The 24,943-nt window shown below is 54.3% G+C and overlaps 1 protein-coding gene across 2 annotated transcripts in view; it reads left to right on the top strand.

Annotated features, from left to right (window-relative positions):
- The first annotated feature begins 16,312 nt into the window (after positions 1-16,312).
- Positions 16,313-24,943, top strand: part of SNX17 (sorting nexin 17) — a 31,848-nt gene continuing 23,217 nt past the window's right edge. The window contains exon 1 of one of the 2 annotated variants that reach the window (XM_084622057.1): positions 16,313-16,552. In XM_084622057.1, coding sequence (XP_084478183.1) covers positions 16,490-16,552 — 63 coding nt within the window. In that variant the 5' untranslated portion in view covers positions 16,313-16,489. The remainder of the gene's footprint in view (positions 16,553-24,943) is intronic. The other variant, XM_084622058.1, reaches the window with a different exon arrangement.

Here is a 24,943-nt window from a genome sequence, read left to right as displayed (position 1 = left end):
GTATGGGCTGGATGAATGCACTATAAGGTGGGTAGAAAGCTGGCTAGATTGTCGGGCTCAACGGGTAGTGATCAATGGCTCCATGTCTAGTTGGCAGCCAGTATCAAGTGGAGTGCCCCAAGGGTTGGTCCTGGGGCCGGTTTTGTTCAATATCTTCATAAATGATCTGGAGGATGGTGTGGATTGCACTCTCAGCAAATTTGCGGATGATACTAAACCGGGAGGAGTGGTAGATACGCTGGAGGGCAGGGATAGGATACAGAAGGACCTAGACAAATTGGAGGATTGGGCCAAAAGAAATCTGATGAGGTTCAATAAGGATAAGTGCAGGGTCCTGCACTTAGGACGGAAGAACCCAATGCACAGCTACAGACTAGGGACCGAATGGCTAGGCAGCAGTTCTGCGGAAAAGGACCTAGGGGTGACAGTGGATGAGAAGCTGGATATGAGTCAGCAGTGTGCCCTTGTTGCCAAGAAGGCCAATGGCATTTTGGGATGTATAAGTAGGGGCATAGCGAGCAGATCGAGGGACGTGATCGTTCCCCTCTATTTGACATTGGTGAGGCCTCATCTGGAGTACTGTGTCCAGTTTTGGGCCCCACACTTCAAGAAGGATGTGGATAAATTGGAGAGAGTCCAGCGAAGGGCAACAAAAATGATTAGGGGACTGGAACACATGACTTATGAGGAGAGGCTGAGGGAGCTGGGATTGTTTAGCCTGCAGAAGAGAAGAATGAGGGGGGATTTGATAGCTGCTTTCAACTACCTGAAAGGGGATTCAAAGAGGATGGCTCTAGACTGTTCTCAATGGTAGCAGATGACAGAACGAGGAGTAATGGTCTCAAGTTGCAGTGGGGGAGGTTTAGATTGGATATTAGGAAAAACTTTTTCACTATGAGGGTGGTGAAACACTGGAATGCGTTACCTAGGGAGGTGGTAGAATCTCCTTCCTTAGAGGTTTTTAAGGTCAGGCTTGACAAAGCCCTGGCTGGGATGATTTAACTGGGAATTGGTCCTGCTTCGAGCAGGGGGTTGGACTAGATGACCTTCTGGGGTCCCTTCCAACCCTGATATTCTATGATTCTATGATCATGACAAAAGTTTTTTTCTCCTGCTGATAATAGTTCATCTTAAATAATTATCCTCTTACAGTTTGTACGGCAACTTCCACCTTCTCTGTATGTGTATATATATCTCTTCTTACTCTATGTTCCATTCTATGCATCCAGTGAAGTGGGCTGTAGCCTATGAAAGCTTATGCTCTAATAAATTGGTTAGTCTCTAAGGTGCCACAAGTCCTCCTGTTCTTTTTGTGGATAAAGACTAACACGGCTGCTATTCTGAAACCTGTCATTATGCAAGGCACTGAATTTAGCCGTATGGAATGGCAATCCCTCTTCTTCGTTCAGCAAATTACAAAATCTTGCTAAGAAAGAACACTAAAAGTTAGAGTGTGTTTTGGAAACAAAACAGGGTGTGTTGTAAAATAAAATGTCAGTTGAAAATAACAGTGTGAAGCGTGTTTGTATGGAGTTCACGGGGTGTGGGGTTTGTCAAAGGGGAAGTAGGTTGCCTCCGTGGTACACGTGCAGTTAGGTTACAGTTTGTCAACAACGAGAAGAGGTATATGAGTGGCCTGTTCCTCTAACAAAGGCCCACCCAGCCCTGCACTTGTGCGTGAGGGATATAGGCTGTTGGGGCAGCCAGACCATTGCAAAGCAGCCCCAGAACCCCTCTTTAATCATTCCATCTTCTGCTTCAGCTGGACCTTTTCATTTCCCCCCGCAGGCCCTCTATATTAGGACTTAATCATGACCCCTCTGATTTCAACAATGCCTCAGGTCTCTCGTCGACTGGTTCATATTATTTAATGCTGTTCAGCATCTAAGGTTACAGTTTGCATAAAAGTGTTTTATCAAAATAAAACAAAAAAATACTTTCTAGGGGCTTAGACAAGCTAATGATCAACAACATTGTAAATGTTGCTTTGCAGGACCTGCTACAAAGTATCTTTACGTTTGTTTGTGTTAATATTTCTGACAGGCCGGAGGAGTGGGAGCTAATACCTCACAAAGGGGAAAGTGCTTCCGAATGCCGGACGCTTGCCTGTGCTAAAGCACGGCAGCTCACACGGACTGGCTGCCTGCAGCCCTCTTGCACTAAAAGCGTTATCAGCATCCCCCCTACAACTCAGGGAGCCCTCTCTCACCCCGTGGCCTTGGCTTCTAGAATCTAAATCTGGGGCTGGGGCTTTTTAAGAAATTTCTTTGTCCTCAGTTTATATTTTAAAAAACATTCAGAAAGAAAGTGGGGTGGGGGGGGGAGAGGGGAGTAGGAAGGTGGGGGGGGGCAGACTCCTTATCTCTGGTTAAAAAACAGCTAATTTTTTTTACATAAGCTATTTTTCCTTGTGTTTTTTGTATAAATCCCAGCTTTAAAACGCAATCTTGGGTATTCTTTTGTTAATTTTGTTTTTTTATTAAAACACAGATGTAAACTCCCCTCAATTGCCCGTTTTCATATTCTTAGCCGGCTGCTGTTTTGGTACGTTAAAAACATAATTTTTAAAAGGCCAGACCAGTATCTTCAGCCTTTTTAGTTCACTAAACTTCCACAGAACATCCCTGAGCCGCTCAGCCAATACCGCTTTTTCATGTGAAAATTTTAAACACACCCACCCAGATAACGCGTCCGATAGGCCTCGCTGCACACGGGATGTAACGAGGTCTTGTCATGTTACAGCTCAGTCACAGCTGTATTTTCACGTTAAATAGGGTGACCAGACAGCAAGTGTGAAAAATCGGGACGGGGGGTGGTGGGTAATAGGAGCCTATATAAGAAAAAGGCCCAAAAATCGGGACATCTAATGTTAAATGTAAAAACAAAAAACCTTTATATAACGAAACACGGCATGTTTAGCAAGTGTCGAAAGTATGGGGGAAAAGTCGAGGGGTGGTCTTCAGATAGGCTATCTCTGAGCTTCGTGTAGTCACAAAGCGATGGGTTTTGTCTTTTACCATCAGTAAATGGAATAAAATATTTGTTATAACTTCTCACAAAGTGTCTTTCAATGCAATCTCACCATTTGTTAAAACTTGAAGAGTGTTTAAAGAGTTGAGGAAGAAGGCTGTGTGAAAAAACAAGCAAACTGAAGGGGTGAGCCCTGGAGCAGTGCTAAGGCAGACTATAGTGCAGGGCTGGGCAAACTACAGCCCGCGGGCCGGATCCGGCCCCTCAGGGCTTTGGATCCAGCCCACGGGATTGCCGGCCAATGGGAGCTTCGGGTGTGGAACCCACAGGCGAGGGCAGCGTGGAGCCCTCTGCCGTCCTACCCCAGGAGCCGCAGGGCCGTGGTACCAGCAGCTTCCAGGAGCGGCGCGGGGCGAGGGCAGGCAGGGAGCCTAGCCTGGGCCCCAGTGCGTGCCACTGCCACCCCGGAGCTGCTCCAGGTAAGCGGCGCCCGTCCAGAGCTTGCACCCCAAACCCCTCCTGCACCTCGCACCCCAACTTCCTGCCCTGAGCCCCCTGCTGCACCCCGCACTCCTCCTCCACCCCAACCCCTTGCCCTGAGCCACTTCCTGCACACCGCACCCCCTCCCACACCCCACACTCCCTCCCGCACCCCAGCCCCCCACTCCAGCCCTACACGCATGGCCCTGCATGCAATTTCCCCATCCAGATGTGGCCCTCGGACCAAAAAGTTTGCCCACCCCTGCTATAGTGCATGGATCACTGGCTAGCCTAGTTAGTCGTATCTGTTTTTAAAATGTAGAGAAAGCCACAGCTCCAGCCTGTGATGTATTATTTTAATACAATCTATGGACCCTAGACAAACACAGGAGCTTATACCAGTGTCTCAGCACAGGTTGTAAACATTTAAAAACAAAGAGATTCTGATAATGCAACAGAAAAATGCATACTTAATCTAAAAGTCCTACGAAAATGAAAGCTTAATAGAACTTTCCCATGGATTTGTTAAAAAGTGGGGAGGAAAATAAACTTCTCTCTGATCCACAGGATTACAGAATAAGGGGATTGACTATAAACTAGCTGTTACTAAGGGTCTGTGGTTTTCACTCCGGGGTGTTTCTACTCTTTTTTTTTTTTATTGAAAATCACCTGTAAAAATGTGAAATGAAGGGATGAGTCTCCATATAGGCTTGTCTTTTAAAGTGTTTATTCCTTGACAAAACTTAATAGAACTTTCCCTTGTATTTGCTAAAAAGTGGCGGAAGAAGCAATCTTCTTATCTCTGATCCACTTCCTCACAGATGCTGTTTTTGCTAACAGGGGCCCTGCTGCAAAAGCAGGCTGCTTCAAATTGTCCTTACTAAAAAATGACCAATGTTCGGCTAAACCATAGGGGGGAAATGGTTTTATCACTATACATTACTTTTGTAAACAGGTTCTCTGTGGTTTTAACCCTGGGATCATTCTGCATGCTAAATTTTTATTGAAACATATGCAAAAGTGCTAAATGAAAGGATGTGTCTTCAAATAGGCTTGTCTTTTAAAGTGTTTATTCTTTTACAAGACTTAATATACCATAACTTTCACCTCTATCTGTTAGAGAGTGGGAGAAGAAGCAATCTTCTTATCTCTGATCCACTGGCTCACAGATGCTGGTTTTGCTGCAGCTTCAAATTTCCCTCACTAAAAGCACAGGGAAAAGCTTTTTGAGACTTTTTGTTCGTAAGAGTTTGTGGGTTTAACCCCAGGGTTCTTCTGCACGCTCATTTGTTATTGAAACACTTGTAAGCAGGGTCTGGATGAGCTCTCTCCTGACATCTAGTGGTGAGCTGTGGAAAAAGACTTCAGAAGCTGATCTCATTTGCATGGACACACCCACCCTGCCTAGGTGCTCAGCATGATGGGATTGCTTGCCCAAAGGATCACTTGTGGCTGATGTCGGATGCCCAGTCTCCTTGTTATTGGGGCAGGAGTAGTAAAGGGTTGTTATCCTTGTTGTGTGAACGGAGGGCAACAGAACTGTACCTGGCATACCCCATGTGACATTATTGACATAAACTGTGACCATATAGAGCATTGTTGCAACCACTGTTATATATTTGCAGCAAATATTATACAAAGGTTGTTGTGTGAGGTGTCTGTGACAAGGTGATGGTTTGCTGGTTAGGATTATGCTGTCTGTATGTGTGTATCATTTTTGTATTTGAAGTTATGAATATGGGCTATGTACTTGTGTCTCAAAGGTATTTGATTCCAAGGAGCCTCAGTGAAGCATTTGGTCAGCTTCTTGAGAAAGGACTATTCTCAGTCAGCGCCCAAACAAGAAACACTTAACTAACAATGAACTTTGGGAGATGCCAATCACATCTGAGCTTTCCTGGGAACCTTCAAGCTAACATGTAAACAATAGCGTTGGCCTGCAAACTGAGTCATGCATGGACATGTGACTCACCCATGTGACTCCAGACTCCATCTTGCTGCTGTGATTTTCCACAGTAAGAACAAAGGGGTCCTTCCACAGGCAGAGAATATAAAAGACCCTAGAAACCCCTCCATCTTGTCTTCAATCCAGCTTCTGACCTCTGGAGGAAACTTGCTACAAACTGAAGGTCTGAACAAAGGACTGAATGACTCATCCCAGCTGGGGATGTTCTCTAGAGACTTGATTTGAACCTGCCGTTTATTCCATCACTGCTGCAAGCCTGAACCAAGAACTTTGCCATTGCTGTGTGTCATTGATTCCGTTTAACCAATTCTAGCTCTCATCTCTATCTTTTTTGTTTTATGAATAAACCTTTAGATTTTAGATTCTAAAGGATTGGCAACAGCATGATTTGTGGGTAAGATCTGACTTGTATATTGACCTGGGTCTGGGGCTTGGTCCTTTGGGACCGAGAGAACCTTTTTTCTTTTACTGGGGCATTGGTTTTCATAACCATCTGTCCCCACAACGAGGGGCACTGGTGGGGATACTGGGAAACTGGAGTGTCTGAGGGAATTGCTTGTGTGACTTCTGGTTAGCCAGTGGGGTGAGACCAAAGTCCTCTCTGTCTGGCTGGTTTGGTTTGCCTTGGGGTGCACAGAAACCCCAGCCTTGGGCTGTGACTGCCCTGCTCTAAGCAATTTGTCCTGAATTGATACACTCAGAAGTGTCCCACCAAAGGCAGCAACGTTACATCCCAGTGGAGGGACTCACCCTCAACTGAATGGCACTTGCTAGGCAGGAGACATAGGTTCCGAAGCCTGATGAGTTGAGAGAGGGTGGGGATAAGTATTTGTACCTGCTGGTGTGGGCCCCGTTTAAGGGTCCTAAACACAATTTGACCCTTTCTCTCCCTATGGTATAATAAAAGAGCTAATTTAGATTCAACTGAGAGTCTTCTTACTTGCTGCAGAACTGAAATCACCGATACCTAGGTCTATGTGTTAGACCTACTTTGGGACAGCCCCTCTCTTGCAGGAGACTGCCCAGTGTGCACCAGCAGTGAGGCTCCCCCACGAACAGCTGAGCGCTGTGGTGGTGGGTGGGGGGGCCTGAAGACATCTTGGTGAGTGGACAGCTGGCAGAGAGGCGCAGTAAGAGGCCAGCAGGGTGGTTGCGGGAGAGGCATGCCCAGCGGCCAGCAGGGAAGCTGGTGGAGAGGGCCAGAGCAGAGCCCCGCAGAGATACAGCAATCGGCTGTTGCGGCAATGAACGTGTAAGGTGCCTCCTTACCCCCCCTCCACCCAGGGTGGGAGGTGAACTCTGCAGATGAACCTCTGAACTCTGGGACTGCACTGGTCAAGGAAGTAACTGTGAGTGAGGTGCAGAGAAGGGACAAGCACGTTAAAGGGACTATTGGGTTGCTGGACTTAAGAACCTGCCCAACTTACTTGGGGGTGGGTCTTTTGCTCATGGTTTGTGTTTATGAGCCTAGTTGTGGTGTTTTCCCAAATTAATGCTGAGTTAATTCCCTCCTTTTATTAAAAGATTTTGATACACTCAGACTCTCTGCTTGTGAGAGGGGAAGTATTGCCTCTTAGAGGTGCCCAGGGGGTAGTGTGTAATTGTCCCAGGTCACTGGTGGGGGCTCGAGCCAGTTCTGTGTTGTATCAATGAAAAGGAACCTCAAGATACTGACCCTGGCCCTTGTTGCTGCCGGCTCCACCTGACAGAAGGGTTACACATGTAAAAGTGTTAAATGGAGGGATGTTTCTTCAGATAGGCTTGTCTTTCAAAGAGGTGGTCTTCTTTTCTAATCCACTAACTTAGAAAGGCTGCTTCAAATTGTCCTCACTAAAAAATAACCAGTGTTAGCAAGAGGATAGGGGAAATCTTTTTTATTACTATAAATTACTTTGATAAACTGGTTGTTTGTGGTTGTAGGCCTGGGGTGTTTCCGCATGCTCCATTTTTTATTGAAACATATGCAAAAGTGCTAAATAAAGGGCTGTTTCTTCAAATAGGCTTGTCTTTTCAAATGATTATTCCTTACAAAACTTAATATGACTTATTTGCTTTTGTTCAAAAGTCTGAAAAGAAACAAACTTCTTATCTCTATGTTCCGAACATCTAACAGCCTTCTTTATTTCTAATTCACTGGCTAACACAGCTGCTTTTGCTGCAGCTTCAAATTGTCCTCACCAAAAGCATAGAGGGAAAACTTTTTAAAATGGTTTGTTACTAAGGGCTTATGGTTTTAACCTTTATTAAAGCACCTATGGAAAAGTGCTACATGGTGGGAAAGATGCTTGGAGTCTGGTTTTTTAGATAAGAATCAGGCAGCTAAAGGGAAGGGGGGGAGATGGCTCTTTGTTTAAAAATCTTGGGACTATAGGATTGGTTCAGGAAAATGTATAGAACGGCATCTGATTAGTCTGACCCAAAGGCAGAGGTAACTAGCCAGAGGGGTTGAGAGCCTTCGAGCTTCCCATTTCCCCAGGAACAGTCGCAGGGGTAAGATCTCTCTCTCTTTGGCTCAACCACATGCTGCCTGGCTTTGCCCTGTGCAAAGGGGCTTTCTTTTCCCTTTTCCTGCCCTGTCCTCTCTCTTAACCTATCTTTATATTTTTCTCTTTTATTTAATTCTTTTTAAATGTTCTTTTCTTAACCTAACTTTATATTTAATATTTTAAATGCTTTTCTATTAACCTACCTTTATATTTTTTACCATGTGCGTACTAAACAGTCTCTGCTTTATAAAATTCCCTTTTTTGCCATGTGTTCTCTTTTAACCTATTACTTATATTTTTCTTTTAATATTTTTAAATGCTCTTTTCTTAACCTACCCTTATATTTAATATTTTAATTTTTTTATTAACCTACTTATATTTTTACCGTATGCTTGCTAAACAGTCTCTGCTTTATCAGATTCCCTTTTTTGTTTGCCCTGTGCTCTTTTTAACCTAACTTTATATTTAATAAATCTTTTAAATTTATTTTAAATTTTTTAATTTTTTAATAACATGCCAAAATAGTCCTTTAAAATCATCTCTCCTTAATAAACCTAACCAAAAATCTTTCTATTCTTTAATAACTTGCCTCTATTCTTTCAAACTAGCCCTTTAAAAAGAAAAATCTTTATTTTTCTTTAAGTTCTCTTTCTAGTCTTTAATAACATTCCAAACTAGTCCTTTAAAATCATTACAAAATCTAACCAAACAATCTTTCTTCTGGTTAATAACCCTTCTTTCCTTTTTTCCTCTAAACCTAACCAAAGCTTTCTTTTTTTAATCTTTAAGCTCTTTCACTCTGTTGTTTCAACCTTTTTCTCTAAACAATCAACCAAACGTATCAAAGCACAAGAATGCAACAATCCCCCTAGTCAAACATAAAAAATAATTAAAAAAATATATTTGAAAATGGCCAACAGCGCCAAACCTCGACACCAATGGAAACGGGAATGGAGGGCGGGACATAAGCGCTAAATGGGGCCAGGAAACCGGTGAAAAATGCATGGTGATGAATGCTATTGATCTATATACTACTACTGTTATTCCAAAATCCTTCCTCACTCCCCAGTTTCTGATGTGCTTTCACATGTTACGTAAGTGTTTCCCTTTCTGCCCCTTATTAAAATTGCCACTTGCGCCCAATACTGTTCATGAGCTATTGCTTTCCACCTCCTCTGTGCACACCCCTAGCTGCGCAAATGGGTAGCCATCTAAGTTCCCTCTAAGCTGTGTGGCCATGCAGCCGGCTATCAAGGGCCGTGCAGGTGGAGAGGGCTGCTGCGGCGGGAGAAAGGCGCCTCTCCCCTGGCCTTGGGCTACTGCAGTGAGCGAGAGCTAGGGGGAGTCTTCTCTCCCTGCCACAGCCCCGGGGCAGCCTGCACCCCAAGGCACCCCTATTGGGGTGCCACCGACAATATGGAGTCTGTTACGGGACTGACAGGAGCCCCATCAGTCAATGCCTCTTGCCTCTTTAGCTGGACAATCCTCCTGTGTGGGCTTCTCATTCCAGTTCCCTTTTGGTTCTCCTGCTATCCTGAGCAAGGGCTCAGCTCCAAGCCCCCCTAGTGGAGACAGGATAGAGAAGCCCTGCAAAGGGCAGCAAAGAAACAAACCAGCAGCTGCAGCTGCCCCGCCAAAGCGCCAGGGCAGGAGAAAGGAGAGCGCTGCCTGCAGCCCCTCTGCTCGATCTGTTCTTGCTGACAGAGGCCAGGGGAATCACAGGGGGAAGCCCCATCATAGGCAATACAGACACATGCTTAAAAAAATCAATCAGGACCCTAGTACCCCCCCCCCAAGTGAGCGTGAACTATTCCTGCCCCCCATCAGTCCCCGCGCTCACCCAACACTCTGTGCTCACGGTGGAGGCCCCCTCAGACCTCCCGCCACCCCAGCCCACACCAACCCCGACTGCCACAAGCTGCCCTGTCCTGGCCCCGGCCCCTTCTCACCACCCGATCCCAGATGCCAAATTCAGGCCCTGCTTGACAGCCTGCTCCCGCTCCCACAATGCTCTGCTCGCACCCAGATCTGCATACCTGCTCATGTGGCCCCACCCCTCCTGCAGCCTTCCCACACCTGGCCCCACCTGTTGCCAGCCGTGGCTGTCAGCAGGGCGACACGAACTCAGGGCACCGGGAGGGTGCAGGGGGTGCATTGCAGGGGGTAAAGGGGAGAGGCCAGGAGGCTGGAGACGCTGCATTGCAAGGGAACAGGGTGCTGGGGTGGTGCATTGCATTGCATTGCAGATAGTACAGGGGGTGCGGTGCAGGGAGCAGGTCAGAGGGTCACTGGAAGGCGGTGCAATGCAGGGTGTACTGGGGGACGGGGTCTGGGGTGCAGTGCAGGGGAGAGTCCTTAGAAAACCAGCTAGTCTGGATTAAAAAATTGTCAGTGAGGGAGAATTCACCACTACCATTAGTAAATTGCTTTAGGGGTTAATTCCTCTCACTGTTACAAACTTGTGTCTTATTTCCAGTCTGCATTTGTCTAGCTTCAACTTCCAGCCACTGGTCCATTAGACCTTGTCACGGGGTCCCCGGGCGATGCTCTGGAACTGCTCCCTACGAAGCCAGTCAGGACTCTGGGGAAGTCTCCTCTCCGGGAGCAGCCTGTCTGCAGGACACACAGCTTCCACCTTCCTGGGTCTGACCTCGGAGCTTTCAGCCTCCTCTGCCCCTTTTTTTGCCTCTGTTTTCACTAACAAGGTCAGCTCCCAGACTGCTGCGCTGGGCATCACAACATGGGGAAGAGATGGCCAGCCCTCTGTGGAGATAGAGGTGGTTAGGGACTATTTAGAAAAGCTGGACGTGCACAAGTCCATGGGGCCGGACGAGTTGCATCCGAGAGTGCTGAAGGAATTGGCGGCTGTGATTGCAGAGCCACTGGCCATTATCTTTGAAAACTCGTGGCGAACCGGGGAAGTCCCGGATGACTGGAAAAAGGCTAATGTAGTGCCAATCTTTAAAAAAGGGAAGAAGGAGGATCCTGGGAACTACAGGCCAGTCAGCCTCACCTCAGTCCCTGGAAAAATCATGGAGCAGGTCCTCAAAGAATCAATCCTGAAGCACTTGCATGAGAGGAAAGTGATCAGGAACAGCCAGCATGGATTCACCAAGGGAAGGTCATGCCTGACTAATCTAATCGCCTTTTATGATGAGATTACTGGTTCTGTGGATGAAGGGAAAGCAGTGGATGTATTGTTTCTTGACTTTAGCAAAGCTTTTGACACGGTCTCCCATAGTATTCTTGTCAGCAAGTTAAGGAAGTATGGGCTGGATGAATGCACTATAAGGTGGGTAGAAAGCTGGCTAAATTGTCGGGCTCAATGGGTAGTGATCAATGGCTCCATGTCTAGTTGGCAGCCGGTATCAAGTGGAATGCCCCAAGGGTCGGTCCTGGGGCCGGTTTTATTCAATATCTTCATAAATGATCTGGAGGATGGTGTGGATTGCACTCTCAGCAAATTTGCGGATGATACTAAACTGGGAGGAGTGGTAGATACGCTGGAGGGGAGGGATAGGATACAGAAGGACCTAGACCAATTGGAAGATTGGGCCAAAAGAAATCTGATGAGGTTCAATAAGGATAAGTGCAGGGTCCTGCACTTAGGACGGAAGAACCCAATGCACAGCTACAGACTAGGGACCGAATGGCTAGGCAGCAGTTCTGCGGAAAAGGACCTAGGGGTGACAGTGGACGAGAAGCTGGATATGAGTCAGCAGTGTGCCCTTGTTGCCAAGAAGGCCAATGGCATTTTGGGATGTATAAGTAGGGGCATAGCGAGCACATCGAGGGACGTGATCGTTCCCCTCTATTCAACATTGGTGAGGCCTCATCTGGAGTACTGTGTCCAGTTTTGGGCCCCACACTACAAGAAGGATGTGGATAAATTGGAGAGAGTCCAGCGAAGGGCAACAAAAATGATTAGGGGTCTGGAACACATGACTTATGAGGAGAGGCTGAGGGAGCTGAGATTGTTTAGCCTGCAGAAGAGAAGAATGAGGGGGGATTTGATAGCTGCTTTCAACTACCTGAAAGGGGGTTCCAAAGAGGATGGCTCTAGACTGTTCTCAATGGTAGCAGATGACAGAATGAGGAGTAATGGTCTCAAGTTGCAGTGGGGGAGGTTTAGATTGGATATTAGGAAAAACTTTTTCACTAAGAGGGTGGTGAAACACTGGAATGCGTTACCTAGGGAGGTGGTAGAATCTCCTTCCTTAGAGGTTTTTAAGGTCAGGCTTGACAAAGCCCTGGCTGGGATGATTTAACTGGGAATTGGTCCTGCTTCGAGCAGGGGGTTGGACTAGATGACCTTCTGGGGTCCCTTCCAACCCTGATATTCTAGGATTCTAGGATTCTATGATTCTCCCTGTGCTTCCCACAGCGAGTCTGCTCAGGCGGGCTCCTGGGGAAGCCAGAGGGTCCTGCCGCCCAACTCCACAGTCAGACGTGACTCTCAGCCAGGCAGTAAAACAGAAGGTTTATTAGACGACAGGAACATGGTCTAACACAGAGCTTGTAGGTGCAGAGAACAGGACCCCACAGTCAGGTCCGTCTTAGGGGCCAGGGAGGCCAGAGCCCCATCTGGGCCTCCCTCCATTTCCCCAGCCAGCTCCAAAGTTCAACTGTCCCGCCCCTCCTCTGGCCTTTGTCTCTTTCCCGAGCCAGGAGGCCACCTGATCTCTCTGTTCTCCAACCCCGTCAGTTGGCACCTTGCAGGGGAGGGCCCCAGGCCATCAGTGGCCAGGAGACGGCCACTCTCTGTGCAGACACCATCACGCTGGCCCCCTAGGGCTCTGACACAATCTCACCCCCTTATCCCACCACCTGGATACTTAAGAAAGGCATAGGGGAAACTGAGGCACCCACACAATATTCAGAGAGAACTTTCCCACCCTTTGTCACAGACCTTTCTCTGGTCGGTCACTGGGGGCGGGCTGCTGAAGGGAGGGTCACTAGGGTGGTGCAGGGGGTCAGAGCTGCTGCCGCTCAGCATAAACAGACTAAGCAATTTCTTAAGGCCCCGAGCAGCTCAAGGGGGCCTCTTATTCACTTTTTACGTGTTGTGCGGGACCCCAAAATATCCTTGCTTAGGGCATGAGAGGGACGCGGAGGCGGGGGGTGCATGGCAGGGGTGCGGAGGGAGGGTCAGTGGGGGGCACGGGGGGTGGAAGGTGGATGGCAGGGGCGTGGGGGGCGAGTCAGGGGGTGGCGGGGGGTGAATGGGAGGGGTGCGGGGGGAGAGTCAGTGGGGTACGGGGTGGAGGGGGTGTATTGTGGGGGGCAGGGGGTGCATGGGAGGGGTGCGGGGATCGGGTCAGTGAGGGGCGGGGGGTGCATGGGAGGGGTGCGGGGGGCGGGTCAGTGGGGTACGGGGCGGAGGGAGTGTATTGCGGGGGGCGGGTCAGTGGGGGGCGGGGGGGCGGGGGGTGAATGGGAGGGGCGCGGGGGTCGGGTCAGTGGGGGGTGGGGCGGAGGGGGTGAATTGCGGGGGGCGGGTCAGTGGGGGGCGGGGGGTGAATGGGAGGGGCGGGGGTCGGGTCAGTGGGGGGTGGGGCGGAGGGGGTGTATTGCGGGGGTCGGGTCAGTGGGGGGCAGGGGGTGAATGGGAGGGGCGGGGGGTGGGTCAGTGGGGTACGGGGCGGCGGGGGTGTATTGCGGGAGGCGGGTCAGTGGGGGGCGGGAGGTGGATGGGGGGCGCGGGGGTCGGGTCAGTGGTGGGTGGGGCGGCGGGGGTGTATTGCGGGGGTCGGGTCAGTGGGGGGCGGGGGGTGCATGGGAGGGGCGTGGGGGTCGGGTCAGTGGGGGGTGGGGCGGAGGGGGTGTATTGCGGGGGTTGGGTCAGTGGGGGGCGGGGGGTGAATGGGAGGGGCGCGGGGGGTGGGTCAGTGGGGGGTGGGGCGGCGGGGGTGTATTGCGGGAGGCGGGTCAGTGGGGGGCGGGGGGTGAATGGGAGGGGCTCAGGGGGCGGGTCAGTGGGGGGCGGGTCAGAAGGGGTGTATTGCGGGAGGCGGGTCAGTGGGGGGCGGGGGGTGGATGGGGGGCGCGGGGGTCGGGTCAGTGGTGGGTGGGGCGGCGGGGGTGTATTGCGGGGGTCGGGTCAGTGGGGGGTGGGGCGGAGGGGGTGTATTGCGGGGGTCGGGTCAGTGGGGGTGTATTGCGGGGGTCGGGTCAGTGGGGGGTGGGGGGTGAATGGGAGGGGCGCAGGGGGCGGGTCAGTGGGGGGCGGGTCAGAGGGGGTGTATTGCGGGAGGCGGATCAGTGGGGGGCGGGGGGTGGATGGGGGGCACGGGGGTTGGGTCAGTGGTGGGTGGGGCGGCGGGGGTGTATTGCGGGGGTCGGGTCAGTGGGGGGCGGGGGGTGAATGGGAGGGGCGCGGGGGTCGGGTCAGTGGGGGGTGGGGCGGAGGGGGTGTATTGCAGGGGTCGGGTCAGTGGGGGGCGGGTCAGAGGGGGTGTACTGCGGGAGGCGGATCAGTGGGGGGTGGGGGGTGGATGGGGGGCGCGGGGGTCGGGTCAGTGGTGGGTGGGGCGGCGGGGGTGTATTGCGGGGGTCGGGTCAGTGGAGGGTGGGGGGTGAATGGGAGGGGCGCAGGGGGCGGGTCAGTGGGGGGCGGGTCAGAGGGGGTGTATTGCGGGGGGCGGGTCAGTGGGGGGCAGGGGGTGCATGGGAGGGGCGCGGGGGTCGGGTCAATGGGGGGCGGGGGGTGAATGGGAGGGGCGCGGGGGTCGGGTCAGTGGGGGGTGGGGCGGAGGGGGTGTATTGCGGGGGTCGGGTCAGTGGGGGGCGGGGGGTGAATTGGGGGGGCGCGGGGGTCGGGTCAGTGGGGGGTGGGGCGGCGGGGGTGTATTGCGGGGGTCGGGTCAGTGGGGGGCGGGGGGTGAATGGGAGGTGCGGGGGTCGGGTCAGTGGGGGGCGGGAGGTGGATGGGGGGCGCGGGGGTCGGGTCAGTGGGGGGCGGGGGGTGAATGGGAGGTGCGGGGGTCGGGTCAGTGGGGGGCGGGAGGTGGATGGGGGGCGCGGGGGTCGGGTCAGTGGGGGGCGGGGGGTGAATGGGAGGGGCGCAGGGGTCGGGTCAGTGGGGGGCGGGAGGTGGATGGGGGGCGCGGGGGTCGGGTCAGTGGGGGGCGGGGGGTGAATGGGAGGGGCGCAGGGGTCGGGTCAGTGGGGGGCGGGAGGTGGATGGGGGGCGCGGGGGTCGGGTCAGTGGGGGGCGGGGGGTGAATGGGAGGGGTGCGGGGGTCGGGTCAGTGGGGGGCGGGAGGTGGATGGGGGGCGCGGGGGTCGGGTCAGTGGCGTACGGGGCGGCGGGGTGTATTGCGGGGGTCGGGTCAGTGGGGGGTGGGGCGGAGGGGGTGGATGTGGGGCGCGGGGGGTCGGGTCAGTGGGGGGCGGGGGGTGGATGGGGGGCGCGGGGGTCGGGTCAGTGGGGGGCGGGAGGTGGATGGGGGGCGCGGGGGTCGGGTCAGTGGGGGGCGGGGGGTGAATGGGAGGGGTGCGGGGGTCGGGTCAGTGGGGGGCGGGAGGTGGATGGGGGGCGCGGGGGTCGGGTCAGTGGCGTACGGGGCGGCGGGGTGTATTGCGGGGGTCGGGTCAGTGGGGGGTGGGGCGGAGGGGGTGGATGTGGGGCGCGGGGGGTCGGGTCAGTGGGGGGCGGGGGGTGGATGGGGGGCGCGGGGGTCGGGTCAGTGGGGGGCGGGAGGTGGATGGGGGGCGCGGGGCTCGGGTCAGTGGGGGGCGGGGGGTGAATGGGAGGGGCGCAGGGGTCGGGTCAGTGGGGGGCGGGAGGTGGATGGGGGGCGCGGGGGTCGGGTCAGTGGGGGGCGGGGGGTGAATGGGAGGGGTGCGGGGGTCGGGTCAGTGGGGGGCGGGAGGTGGATGGGGGGCGCGGGGGTCGGGTCAGTGGCGTACGGGGCGGCGGGGTGTATTGCGGGGGTCGGGTCAGTGGGGGGTGGGGCGGAGGGGGTGGATGTGGGGCGCGGGGGGTCGGGTCAGTGGGGGGCGGGGGGTGGATGGGGGGCGCGGGGGTCGGGTCAGTGGGGGGCGGGAGGTGGATGGGGGGCGCGGGGCTCGGGTCAGTGGGGGGCGGGGGGTGCATGGGAGGGGTGCGGGGGTCGGGTCAGTGGGGGGCGGGGGGTGAATTGGGGGCGCGGGGGTCGGGTCAGTGGGGGGCAGGGTTGCATGGGAGGGGTGCGGGGGTCGGGTCAGTGGGGGGCGGGGGGTGGATGGGGGGCGCGGGGGGCGGGTCAGTGGGGGGCGGGGGGTGAATGGGAGGGGTGCGGGGGTCGGGTCAGTGGGGGGCGGGGGCGCGGGGGCGGGGCGCTGAGCGGGGGGCGGAGCCGGAGCCGCCCCGCGGTGGCGGGAGCCCGCCCAGGGAGGGCCGTACCAATCCCCGACTGGAGGGAGGTGCAAGCCGTGGCCCCGCCCCCGCGAGCCGGGCCTTTCGGGCACGCGGCGGGCGGCTCCCCCCTGCACGGGCCGCTTGGTACATCCGCCGGGCCGTACCATCCGGCGCCCCCGGAGCGAACCATCCGCCGCCCGCGTCCCCCGCTGGGTGCGCGGCCCGAGCTGGCGGCGGCGCGGGACGATGCACTTCTCCGTCCCCGAGACCGAGAGCCGCGGCGGGGAGGGCGGCGCCGCCGCCTACGTGGTGAGGGGGCCCGTCCGGGTGTGGGGGCTGGGGGTCCGGGTGTGGGGGGGGTTTGATCCGGCGGGGGGGGCTGTGCTGGGGGTCCGCGTGTGTGATGGGGGGGGCTGGGGGTCCGGGTGTGTGTGGGGGGTGTGATGGGGGGCTGTGATGGGGGGGGGCTGGGGGTCCGGGTGTGGGGGGGGTTTGATCCGGCGGGGGGGGCTGTGCTGGGGGTCCGGGTGTGTGATGGGGGGGCTGGGGGTCCGGGTGTGTGTGGGGGGTGTGATGGGGGGCTGTGATGGGGGGTCCGGGTGTGTGGGGGGGGTGTGATCCGGCGGGGGGGGGCTGTGCTGGGGGTCTGGGTGTGTGTGTGGGGGGCTGTGATCGGGGGGGGGCTGTGCTGGGGGTCCCTGTCCAGGTGGGTGGGGTCTGTTCTGCGGCGTGGAGGCAGCTCCCGGGGGGGCTGAGTGCTGGGGGGCTGGTGTCAGTCTGCGTGGGGCCGGGCCTGTGGCCGGGGGGCTGGTGTCAGTCTGCGTGGGGCCGGGCCTGTGGCCGGGGGGCTGGTGTCAGTCTGCGTGGGGCCGGGCCTGTGGCCGGGGGGCTGGTGTCAGTCTGCGTGGGGCCGGGCCTGTGGCCGGGGGGCTGGTGTCAGTCTGCGTGGGGCCGGGCCTGTGGCCGGGGGGCTGGTGTCAGTCTGCGTGGGGCCGGGCCTGTGGCCGGGGGGCTGGTGTCAGTCTGCGTGGGGCCGGGCCTGTGGCCGGGGGGCTGGTGTCAGTCTGCGTGGGGCCGGGCCTGTGGCCGGGGGGCTGGTGTCAGTCTGCGTGGGGCCGGGCCTGTGGCCGGGGGGCTGGTGTCAGTCTGCGTGGGGCCGGGCCTGTGGCCGGGGGGCTGGTGTCAGTCTGCGTGGGGCCGGGCCTGTGGCCGGGGGGCTGGTGTCAGTCTGCGTGGGGCCGGGCCTGTGGCCGGGGGGCTGGTGTCAGTCTGCGTGGGGCCGGCCCTGTGGCCGGGGGGCTGGTGTCAGTCTGCGTGGGGCCGGCCCTGTGGCCGGGGGGCTGGTGTCAGTCTGCGTGGGGCCGGCCCTGTGGCCGGGGGGCTGGTGTCAGTCTGCGTGGGGCCGGGCCTGTGGCCGGGGGGCTGGTGTCAGTCTGCGTGGGGCCGGCCCTGTGGCCGGGGGGCTGGTGTCAGTCTGCGTGGGGCCGGGCCTGTGGCCGGGGGGCTGGTGTCAGTCTGCGTGGGGCCGGGCCTGTGGCCGGGGGGCTGGTGTCAGTCTGCGTGGGGCCGGGCCTGTGGCTGGGGGGCTGTTGCTCTGCCCCTCTGGCTGCCAGTTCAGTCCCAGCTTCTCAGGGTTGTGGTTGGACCCTCGGTATCGACCCTGCCCTTCCCTTGCCCCCTGTCCGGCAAACGGCTGCCCCCCAGCCCGGGAGGAGCCGGGTTGTGGGCTCCCGAAAGCCCTGCAGCAGGCGGGGGGTGAGGACCCGTTGTGCCAGCTGCCTGCCCCAGTGTCCCTTGCGTGTTCTGAGTTACAAGTCGTCCATACAACCTTTGGATGTGGGGGGACAGACCCACCATGAAACTCCTCCAGAGAGTCTGCGCCAACGGACAGCCCTGCAAGCCCTCTGAATGCTTTTTAACGTCGCTCAGTGTAAATGTACGTGTAGGGGCAGCGAATGCAGCCGTACCTGCCGAACAAGGGACTCTCTCCTGGGAAGCAGGGACTCTGGAAAGGATTTGGGGGATGGGTTGGACGATAAGGTGAATGAGCTCCCGGTGCGATGTGACCAAAAGCGCCAATGGGATCCTTGGATGCATAAACAGGAATCTCAAGTAGGAGTCGAGAGGTTATTTTGTCTCTGTTTCTGGCACTGGTGCAACCGCCGCTGGAATCCTGTGTCCAGTTCTGATGCCCACGGTTCAAGAGGGATGTTGGTGATAAATTGGAGAGGGGTTCAGAGAAGAGCCACACTAATTCATAAAGGATTAGACGATATTCCTTAGTGACAGACTCCAGGAGCGCAGTCTATTACCTGACAAAGTGAAGGCGAAAGGGTGACTTGATCCCAGTCAAAGTACCTACATGGGGAACTAATAGTTAACAATGGGCTCTTCAGTCTGTCAGAGACAGGTACAACATGATCCGGCGGCTGGAAACTGGAGCTAGACAAATTCTGACTGGAAATGAGGTGGAAATTTTTACCGGTGTGGGGAATTACCCACTGGAACAATTCCCCAGTGGCCAGTTGGTTCTCCAGCACTGACAATGCTTCCGTCCAGCTTGGATGCTGTTTAAAAAGAGCTGCTCCAAGAATGATCTGGGGGAAGTTCTCTGGCTTGTGCTATAGAGGAGGTCAGACTACAGTCATGGACATGTAGGACTGGAAGGGACCACAACAGGTCATCTGGCCCCATCCCCTGCACTGAGGCAGGAATAAGTATTGTCCACACCAGTGACACTCAGACCTCAGTGGTTCAGGAGCCAAATTAGCCATCAACATTCCCCAAAAGAGCCACAGGAGTGTGAATTAATCATTTCATTTACTATAGTCCTATTTAAACAGTATGACGGGGAAATAGTGTGTGTGTGTGTGTATATCTAATGTTATGGTCTCATATCAAAATGACTGACCAAATACTATCATTTTATCAGCTACAATTGGATAGTAAAGCATCGTGGTTGGTTAATGACTTAGATCGGTTAATAATTAAATCACACAGTGTTACCAGCTTTGCCCGTGGGGGTACGCTCATTTATTAGGTTTCAGAGTAGCAGCCGTGTTAGTCTGTATTCGGAAAAAGAAAAGGAGTACTTGTGGCACCTTAGAGACTAACCAATTTATTTGAGCATGAGCTTTCGTGAGCTGTAGTCTCTAAGGTGCCACAAGTACTCCTTTTCCATTTATTAGGGTTACTCTTCTGTGTGTGAATGGGTTTTTTTTCTGTAATTCTGTCAATGTGCTGCTTGTGTCACTTGTGTTCTCACACGGAGCTCTACTTCTCCCTGCTGCAAGTTCCCTCCCAGTGGAGCTATCCTGCAGGACCGAGGTTCCCCAGGGCTGGGTTCCTCCAGCCCCAGAATCAGACGAACACACCCACACACGTTAACAGAGTGCATCTGAGAGGACCGGGTCAATCAGCACTCCCAAGCTGACCCCTTAGGTGTCCCTGGGCTCAGCAGGCCGGGTCAAGCAGCACTTCCAAGCTGCCACCCTCAAATGCCCCAGATTCAGCAAGTCCCTGACCCCACTTCCACGTTACAATTGTTCTGGTCGTAACCCACTGGATGAGCAAACCCCACAGGATTTTGGGGCACTCCAGGGATCTTACTTTGGTATGAGGAACGTTGCTGCAGAGCGAGTGGGGGAAGCCAAAAAACACCCACCGGGGGCATGTGGGGGATAGAGAGAAGCAACCAGCTTAACCGTTAAAGTTATTTATTACCAGGTAATAACCACACAAGGGGAGCCAAACAAACAAAACAGGGATAATATTAAATCTCACTTAAATTTGATTATAAAAGTTAGGTTTAGAAAACTAGAACTGATCCCACCAGTCAGGGTCAGAAGACTAGACCGAGAGAGAGTGAGAGCTGGGTTCTCACCACTCCGTGAAGCTGGAATCGATCGAGGGTCCCAGGTGGTGGTGGTGGTGGTAGCTGAGGGTCCGGAGTGCTGGCAGAGCCCCCAGCATGATCCGTCAGGAGAAGATGAAGTCCCAATGGAACTGATGCAGATGTTGGATCCAGGCATCAGAACGCTTACTTGAGCATGGGTAGGGGTTTATGTAGGGAAAGAACAATGGTTCAAGGGAGAACACTAGATTTGTTTATGCGTAAACTGATGGCTCAAGGGAGAATACCAAAGTTGTTTTGTTCAGGCTAGACGATAGGAACTGATCATTCCTGGCTAAGGATGATGATCCTTCCAGGGAGCTCACAATGCAGTTAGGCAGCTTCAGTATTTTGGTTACCAGTACAGGATTTATTACTAGAATTGGTCTGATAACTACTGAGCTGGGTGTGTGCAGGGGTGGATTCATTAACATCTGGAGCAGAGATCCCCCCCCATCATGCAGTGCTTCCCTGCTTTTCTGGTCCCAGCTGCCAACTAGCCATGGAGCTATTGATCACTACCTGTTGAGCCCAACTGTCTAGCCAGCTTTCTATACACCTTTATTACCCTCCTCTTTATAACAACCTTTTATGTATTTGAAAACTATTACCATGTCTCCTCTCAGTCTTCTCTTCTCCAGACTGAATAAACTCAGTTTTTTCAATCTGCCCTCACAGGTCATGTTTTCCAAACCTTAATTGTTTTTGTTGCTCTTCTCTGGACTTTCTCCAATTTGTCCGCATCCTTCCTGAAATTAGGGGGGAGGGATAGCTCAGTGGTTTGAGCATTGGCCTGCTAAATGCAGGGTTATGAGTTCAATCCTTGAGGGGGCCATTTAGGGATCTGGGGCAAAAATTGGGGGACTGGTCCTGCTTTGAGCAGGGGGTTGGACTAGATGACCTCCTGAGGTCCCTTCCAACCCTGAAATTCTATGAAATGTGGTACCCAGACCTGGACACCATACTCCAGCTGAGGCCTTAGCTGATCACAATGGTCCCTTCTGGTCTTGGAGTCTAAGAATCTCTGAATTCTATTCGACATTGGTGAGGCCTCATCTGGAGTACTGTGTCCAGTTTTGGGCCCCACACTTCAAGAAGGATGTGGATAAATTGGAGAGAGTCCAGCGAAGGGCAACAAAAATGATTAGGGGACTGGAACACATGAGTTATGAGGAGAGGCTGAGGGAGCTGGGATTGTTTAGCCTGCAGAAGAGAAGAATGAGGGGGGATTTGATAGCTGCTTTCAACTACCTGAAAGGGGGTTCCAAAGAGGATGGCTCTAGACTGTTCTCAATGGTAGTAGATGACAGAACGAGGAGTAATGGTCTCAAGTTGCAGTGGGGAAGGTTTAGATTGGATATTAGGAAAAACTTTTTCACTAGGAGGGTGGTGAAACACTGGAATGCGTTACCTAGGGAGGTGGTAGAATCTCCTTCCTTAGAGGTTTTTAAGGTCAGGCTTGACAAAGCCCTGGCTGGGATGATTTAACTGGGAATTGGTCCTGCTTTGAGCAGGGGGTTGGACTAGATGACCTTCTGGGGTCCCTTCCAACCCTGATATTCTATGATTCTATGAATTCCCCCCAGCTAGGGCTGCAGTGAGCAAGGGACAAGGTGAGGAGAGAGGTACTGTCCCACTCTGACCCTTCCCAAGCCAGGGTGCAGCAGGACTGTTGGAAGTGGACCCCTATCCCTCGCTGTCATGTGCTGGTAGTGGGCCTTGAGCGTGTGGCCAGTGGTGCTAAGGGCCAGTGCATGTTACTCTCCTGGGGGTAACTCTCCCTGTGGGAATGAACTGCACATACCCCAGGGCCCCTGCTTTGGCTCACCCTCCCTCCTTGATCCGCTCTGTCTGTGTCGCAGGGTGCGACAGTGGGGTTGTGGGTAAGGTTTGGCAGGCAAAATCCCCTGCCTCTTTATAGGGTGAGAGAGAAACCCAGGCCCAGCTCCCCAGCCTGCCCTAGCCCTGCTGCTTTAGTGATCTCATCACTTGTCACACACACTGTGTTCCCATGGCTCTTCCTTGCTGTAGCCCCAGACTCCAGCCTGGCCTTTCTTGCCTCTTGGTCCCTCTGGCTGGGCCTTCAGGGCTTTGATGCCTTATTTTCCCTTGCTCAAAACAAGCCAATGGTGCTGTTGTCCTGGGCTCCTGGCGGGCTGGGAAACTCTTCCCGCCTTCTCTTCCGTGTCTCTTGGCTCCTCGTGGGCTGCGCTGCTGGCCGAAGCATGCACTGGAGTCCTCGTCCTGCATTGCTGCGGGGCGCTAAGGGCTTCTGGGGGAAGAAGACAATTGGCTGCTTCTCCTACCTCTGTAGATTGGCCTTTCCCCAGAGCTGCTGACACCCACTAGGACACAGAGGTTTGTGCACCTCGGCCTCTCCTGTTTACCCTTGTGGCATGTAACCGTCTGGTCTCCTGTTTGGTCATTGTGGTCAGTATGTGGGTGCTGGTGGCTTGTGATATACTGGAGGTCAGACCAGGTGATCTGTGGTCCCTTCAGGCCTTAAACTTCATGACCCTGTCCTAGAGGGTCTTTCTGGATGTGCCCTGTGAGCCTCAGTCTCTGCTGTTCGTGCATCCAGCAAGCTGGGAGCACTTGGAGCTTGCGGCCCATCTAAATGGGGGAAGCATTGGCTGGACAGCCCCGGAGCCTGAGGCCTCTGTAACTCCCGAGCTGTGGCAGGGCTGGGTGCAAAGTGTCGCTTCCCCATTGCTCTGGCCACTGTGCTAACTGTGCCATGGGCACCTGGCCTTGAGAGCTGGGCTGAGTCCATCCTTGTCTTCTTGGGGGCTCCCACAGAAATATGTGTGGGCTAGGAGCACCCGGTGCTGCTTCTGACTCCATCTCCCCTGGAAACTATTAAAACCACATACGCGAATCAGTCCCCATTTGCAGGGCTCCCATAGGCACTCCCCCGACCAACTCTGGGGAGCAGACTGAATAGATTCATAGGCCAAGATTGGAAAAACTCAAATGAGGAGCTGCAGGGTCCCGGAGCTGGGTTCTTTGGTCTGGGCTTAGGAGCCCAGCTTCCCTTATTCCCTTGAAAATCTTGGCCAGGGCCCTTCTGATATCTAGTCTGACCTGCATGGCCCAGTAGTGTGTGGTTGAACAGGAGCCGATGGTTTCTCCAGTCTCAGACCCCAAGTGACAGAGAACCCTCCATTCAGTGGTCATTTACCTGAACTGTAAATGCGTGCACCTTATTCCCACCTGAATTTTTCTAGCTTTAGCTTCCAATCATTGGAGCACGTTCTGGCTTTGTCTGCTAGATTAAAGAGCTGTCTGCTTTCAGAACCGTTCTCCGCACTGAGCTGCTTATGAACTGTCATCAAGTCACTCCTTAACCTTCTCTTTTCTAAGCTAAGGAGACCGAGCTCCTTCGATTTCTCACTGTAAGGCGGGTTTCCAGCCCTTGAGTCATTCTTGTTCTCTTCTCTGAACCCTCTTCAGTTTTTGAGCATCCTGTACGAAGCATGTGAAGCCCAGAGCTGAGTACAGTGCTGCAATAATGGTCTTACCAATGCAGTATCAGGTAATACCAGCTCCTGGAAATTCTCCCCTGCTTGTGTTTCACTGCATGGCAAAAAGGTCCAAGTGCTGTGTGAACAAAGTTCCTCAGACCCCCCAAACAGGCTGAGCTGTGAACAACAGTGTTTTCCCCCAGAGAGCCAGGCCCTTCAGCTGCATCCTTACTGCTCGCTGTTTTCACTGGCTTGCATAATCTGTAAGGGTCAGGGCTGGGATCTGCCATGTCCTGTTGAGAATAGTGCCAAGTTTCTCTCTGGCCCTTCAGGGCTCCCTCCGGAGAGGGACGAGGATGATCACTTAGCCATGGGAAAGCCGACCTGCCGTTATCCCGGGGAGACTGCGAGGAATCCTGCAATGGGAAGGATTGGCTTGGCTGTTCTCACATCATTCCCTTTGTTCGGGGACAGCGCTGGCATAACGATGGCCAGTTGTGTCACTTGCACACCCTTCCCCAGGCCAGGGAAGGCTGGCTTACAGTAACAGTGGCAAGGCTAGTGGGGTTGGTGGTGTGTCCGCGAGACCCCAATAAACGACAGGGATTTCTAACCCAGAGTTGGGGGGCTTCCTGCTTGTAGGAGGCGCTCTCAGAAAGACGACCATCTTGGATTGAGCCCCCATTTGTGTCTCCCTTACCTGCGCACTTTCCCAGTGGATGAGGAAGAAGGGGCCGTGCTCACCAGGAGTGGCCTTCCAGGCTGCTGGCGCCCATCACCAGGCTGCGTGCTCTCTCACTAAGGGTCAGTGAGTGGCGGTGAGGGTGACATTGGGCAGCTGACAGCATGCGTGTTGCGGGGAGAGCCTGGGGTGTTCGGCTGCTGCTTCTGGAGGGAGGGAGTCCTGAGGTGACACTCGGAAATGGGCTCTGGATGCTGCAGGATATTGGGTGGGTGTTTCAGATGCGCTGCACATGTGTGCGGTTACCTCTGCTGTGTGTGGATGGAGACATGCATTCTCTTCACGCTGCCAGGGCAGTATCCAGGCCTGCTGCATGGTGTGCTCTGTGGCGCAGGCCAAGAGCGATCCTGTGTAGGAGCTTCTTCACATAGAAAGTTAGGGTTGGAAGGGACCTCAGGAGGTCATCTAGTCCAACCCACTGCTTGAAGCAGGACCAATCCCCAATTTTTGCCCCAGATCCCTAAATGGCCCCCTCAAGGATTGAACTCACAACCCTGGGTTTAGCAGGCCAATGCTCAAACCACTGAGCTATCCCTCTTCTCTGGGGTCTCCAACCAGCAGTGAGTGCAGCTGTGGCTGTCCCCTGCCCAAGAGGGGCTTGG

This window comes from Lepidochelys olivacea, assembly GCF_965140295.1.
Source record: "Lepidochelys olivacea isolate rLepOli2 genome assembly, chromosome: 3".
In the NCBI taxonomy this organism is placed as follows: domain Eukaryota; kingdom Metazoa; phylum Chordata; order Testudines; family Cheloniidae; genus Lepidochelys; species Lepidochelys olivacea.
The sequence above is the reverse complement of the archived record's forward strand: the minus strand, read 5'-3'. Positions and strand labels throughout refer to the sequence as shown.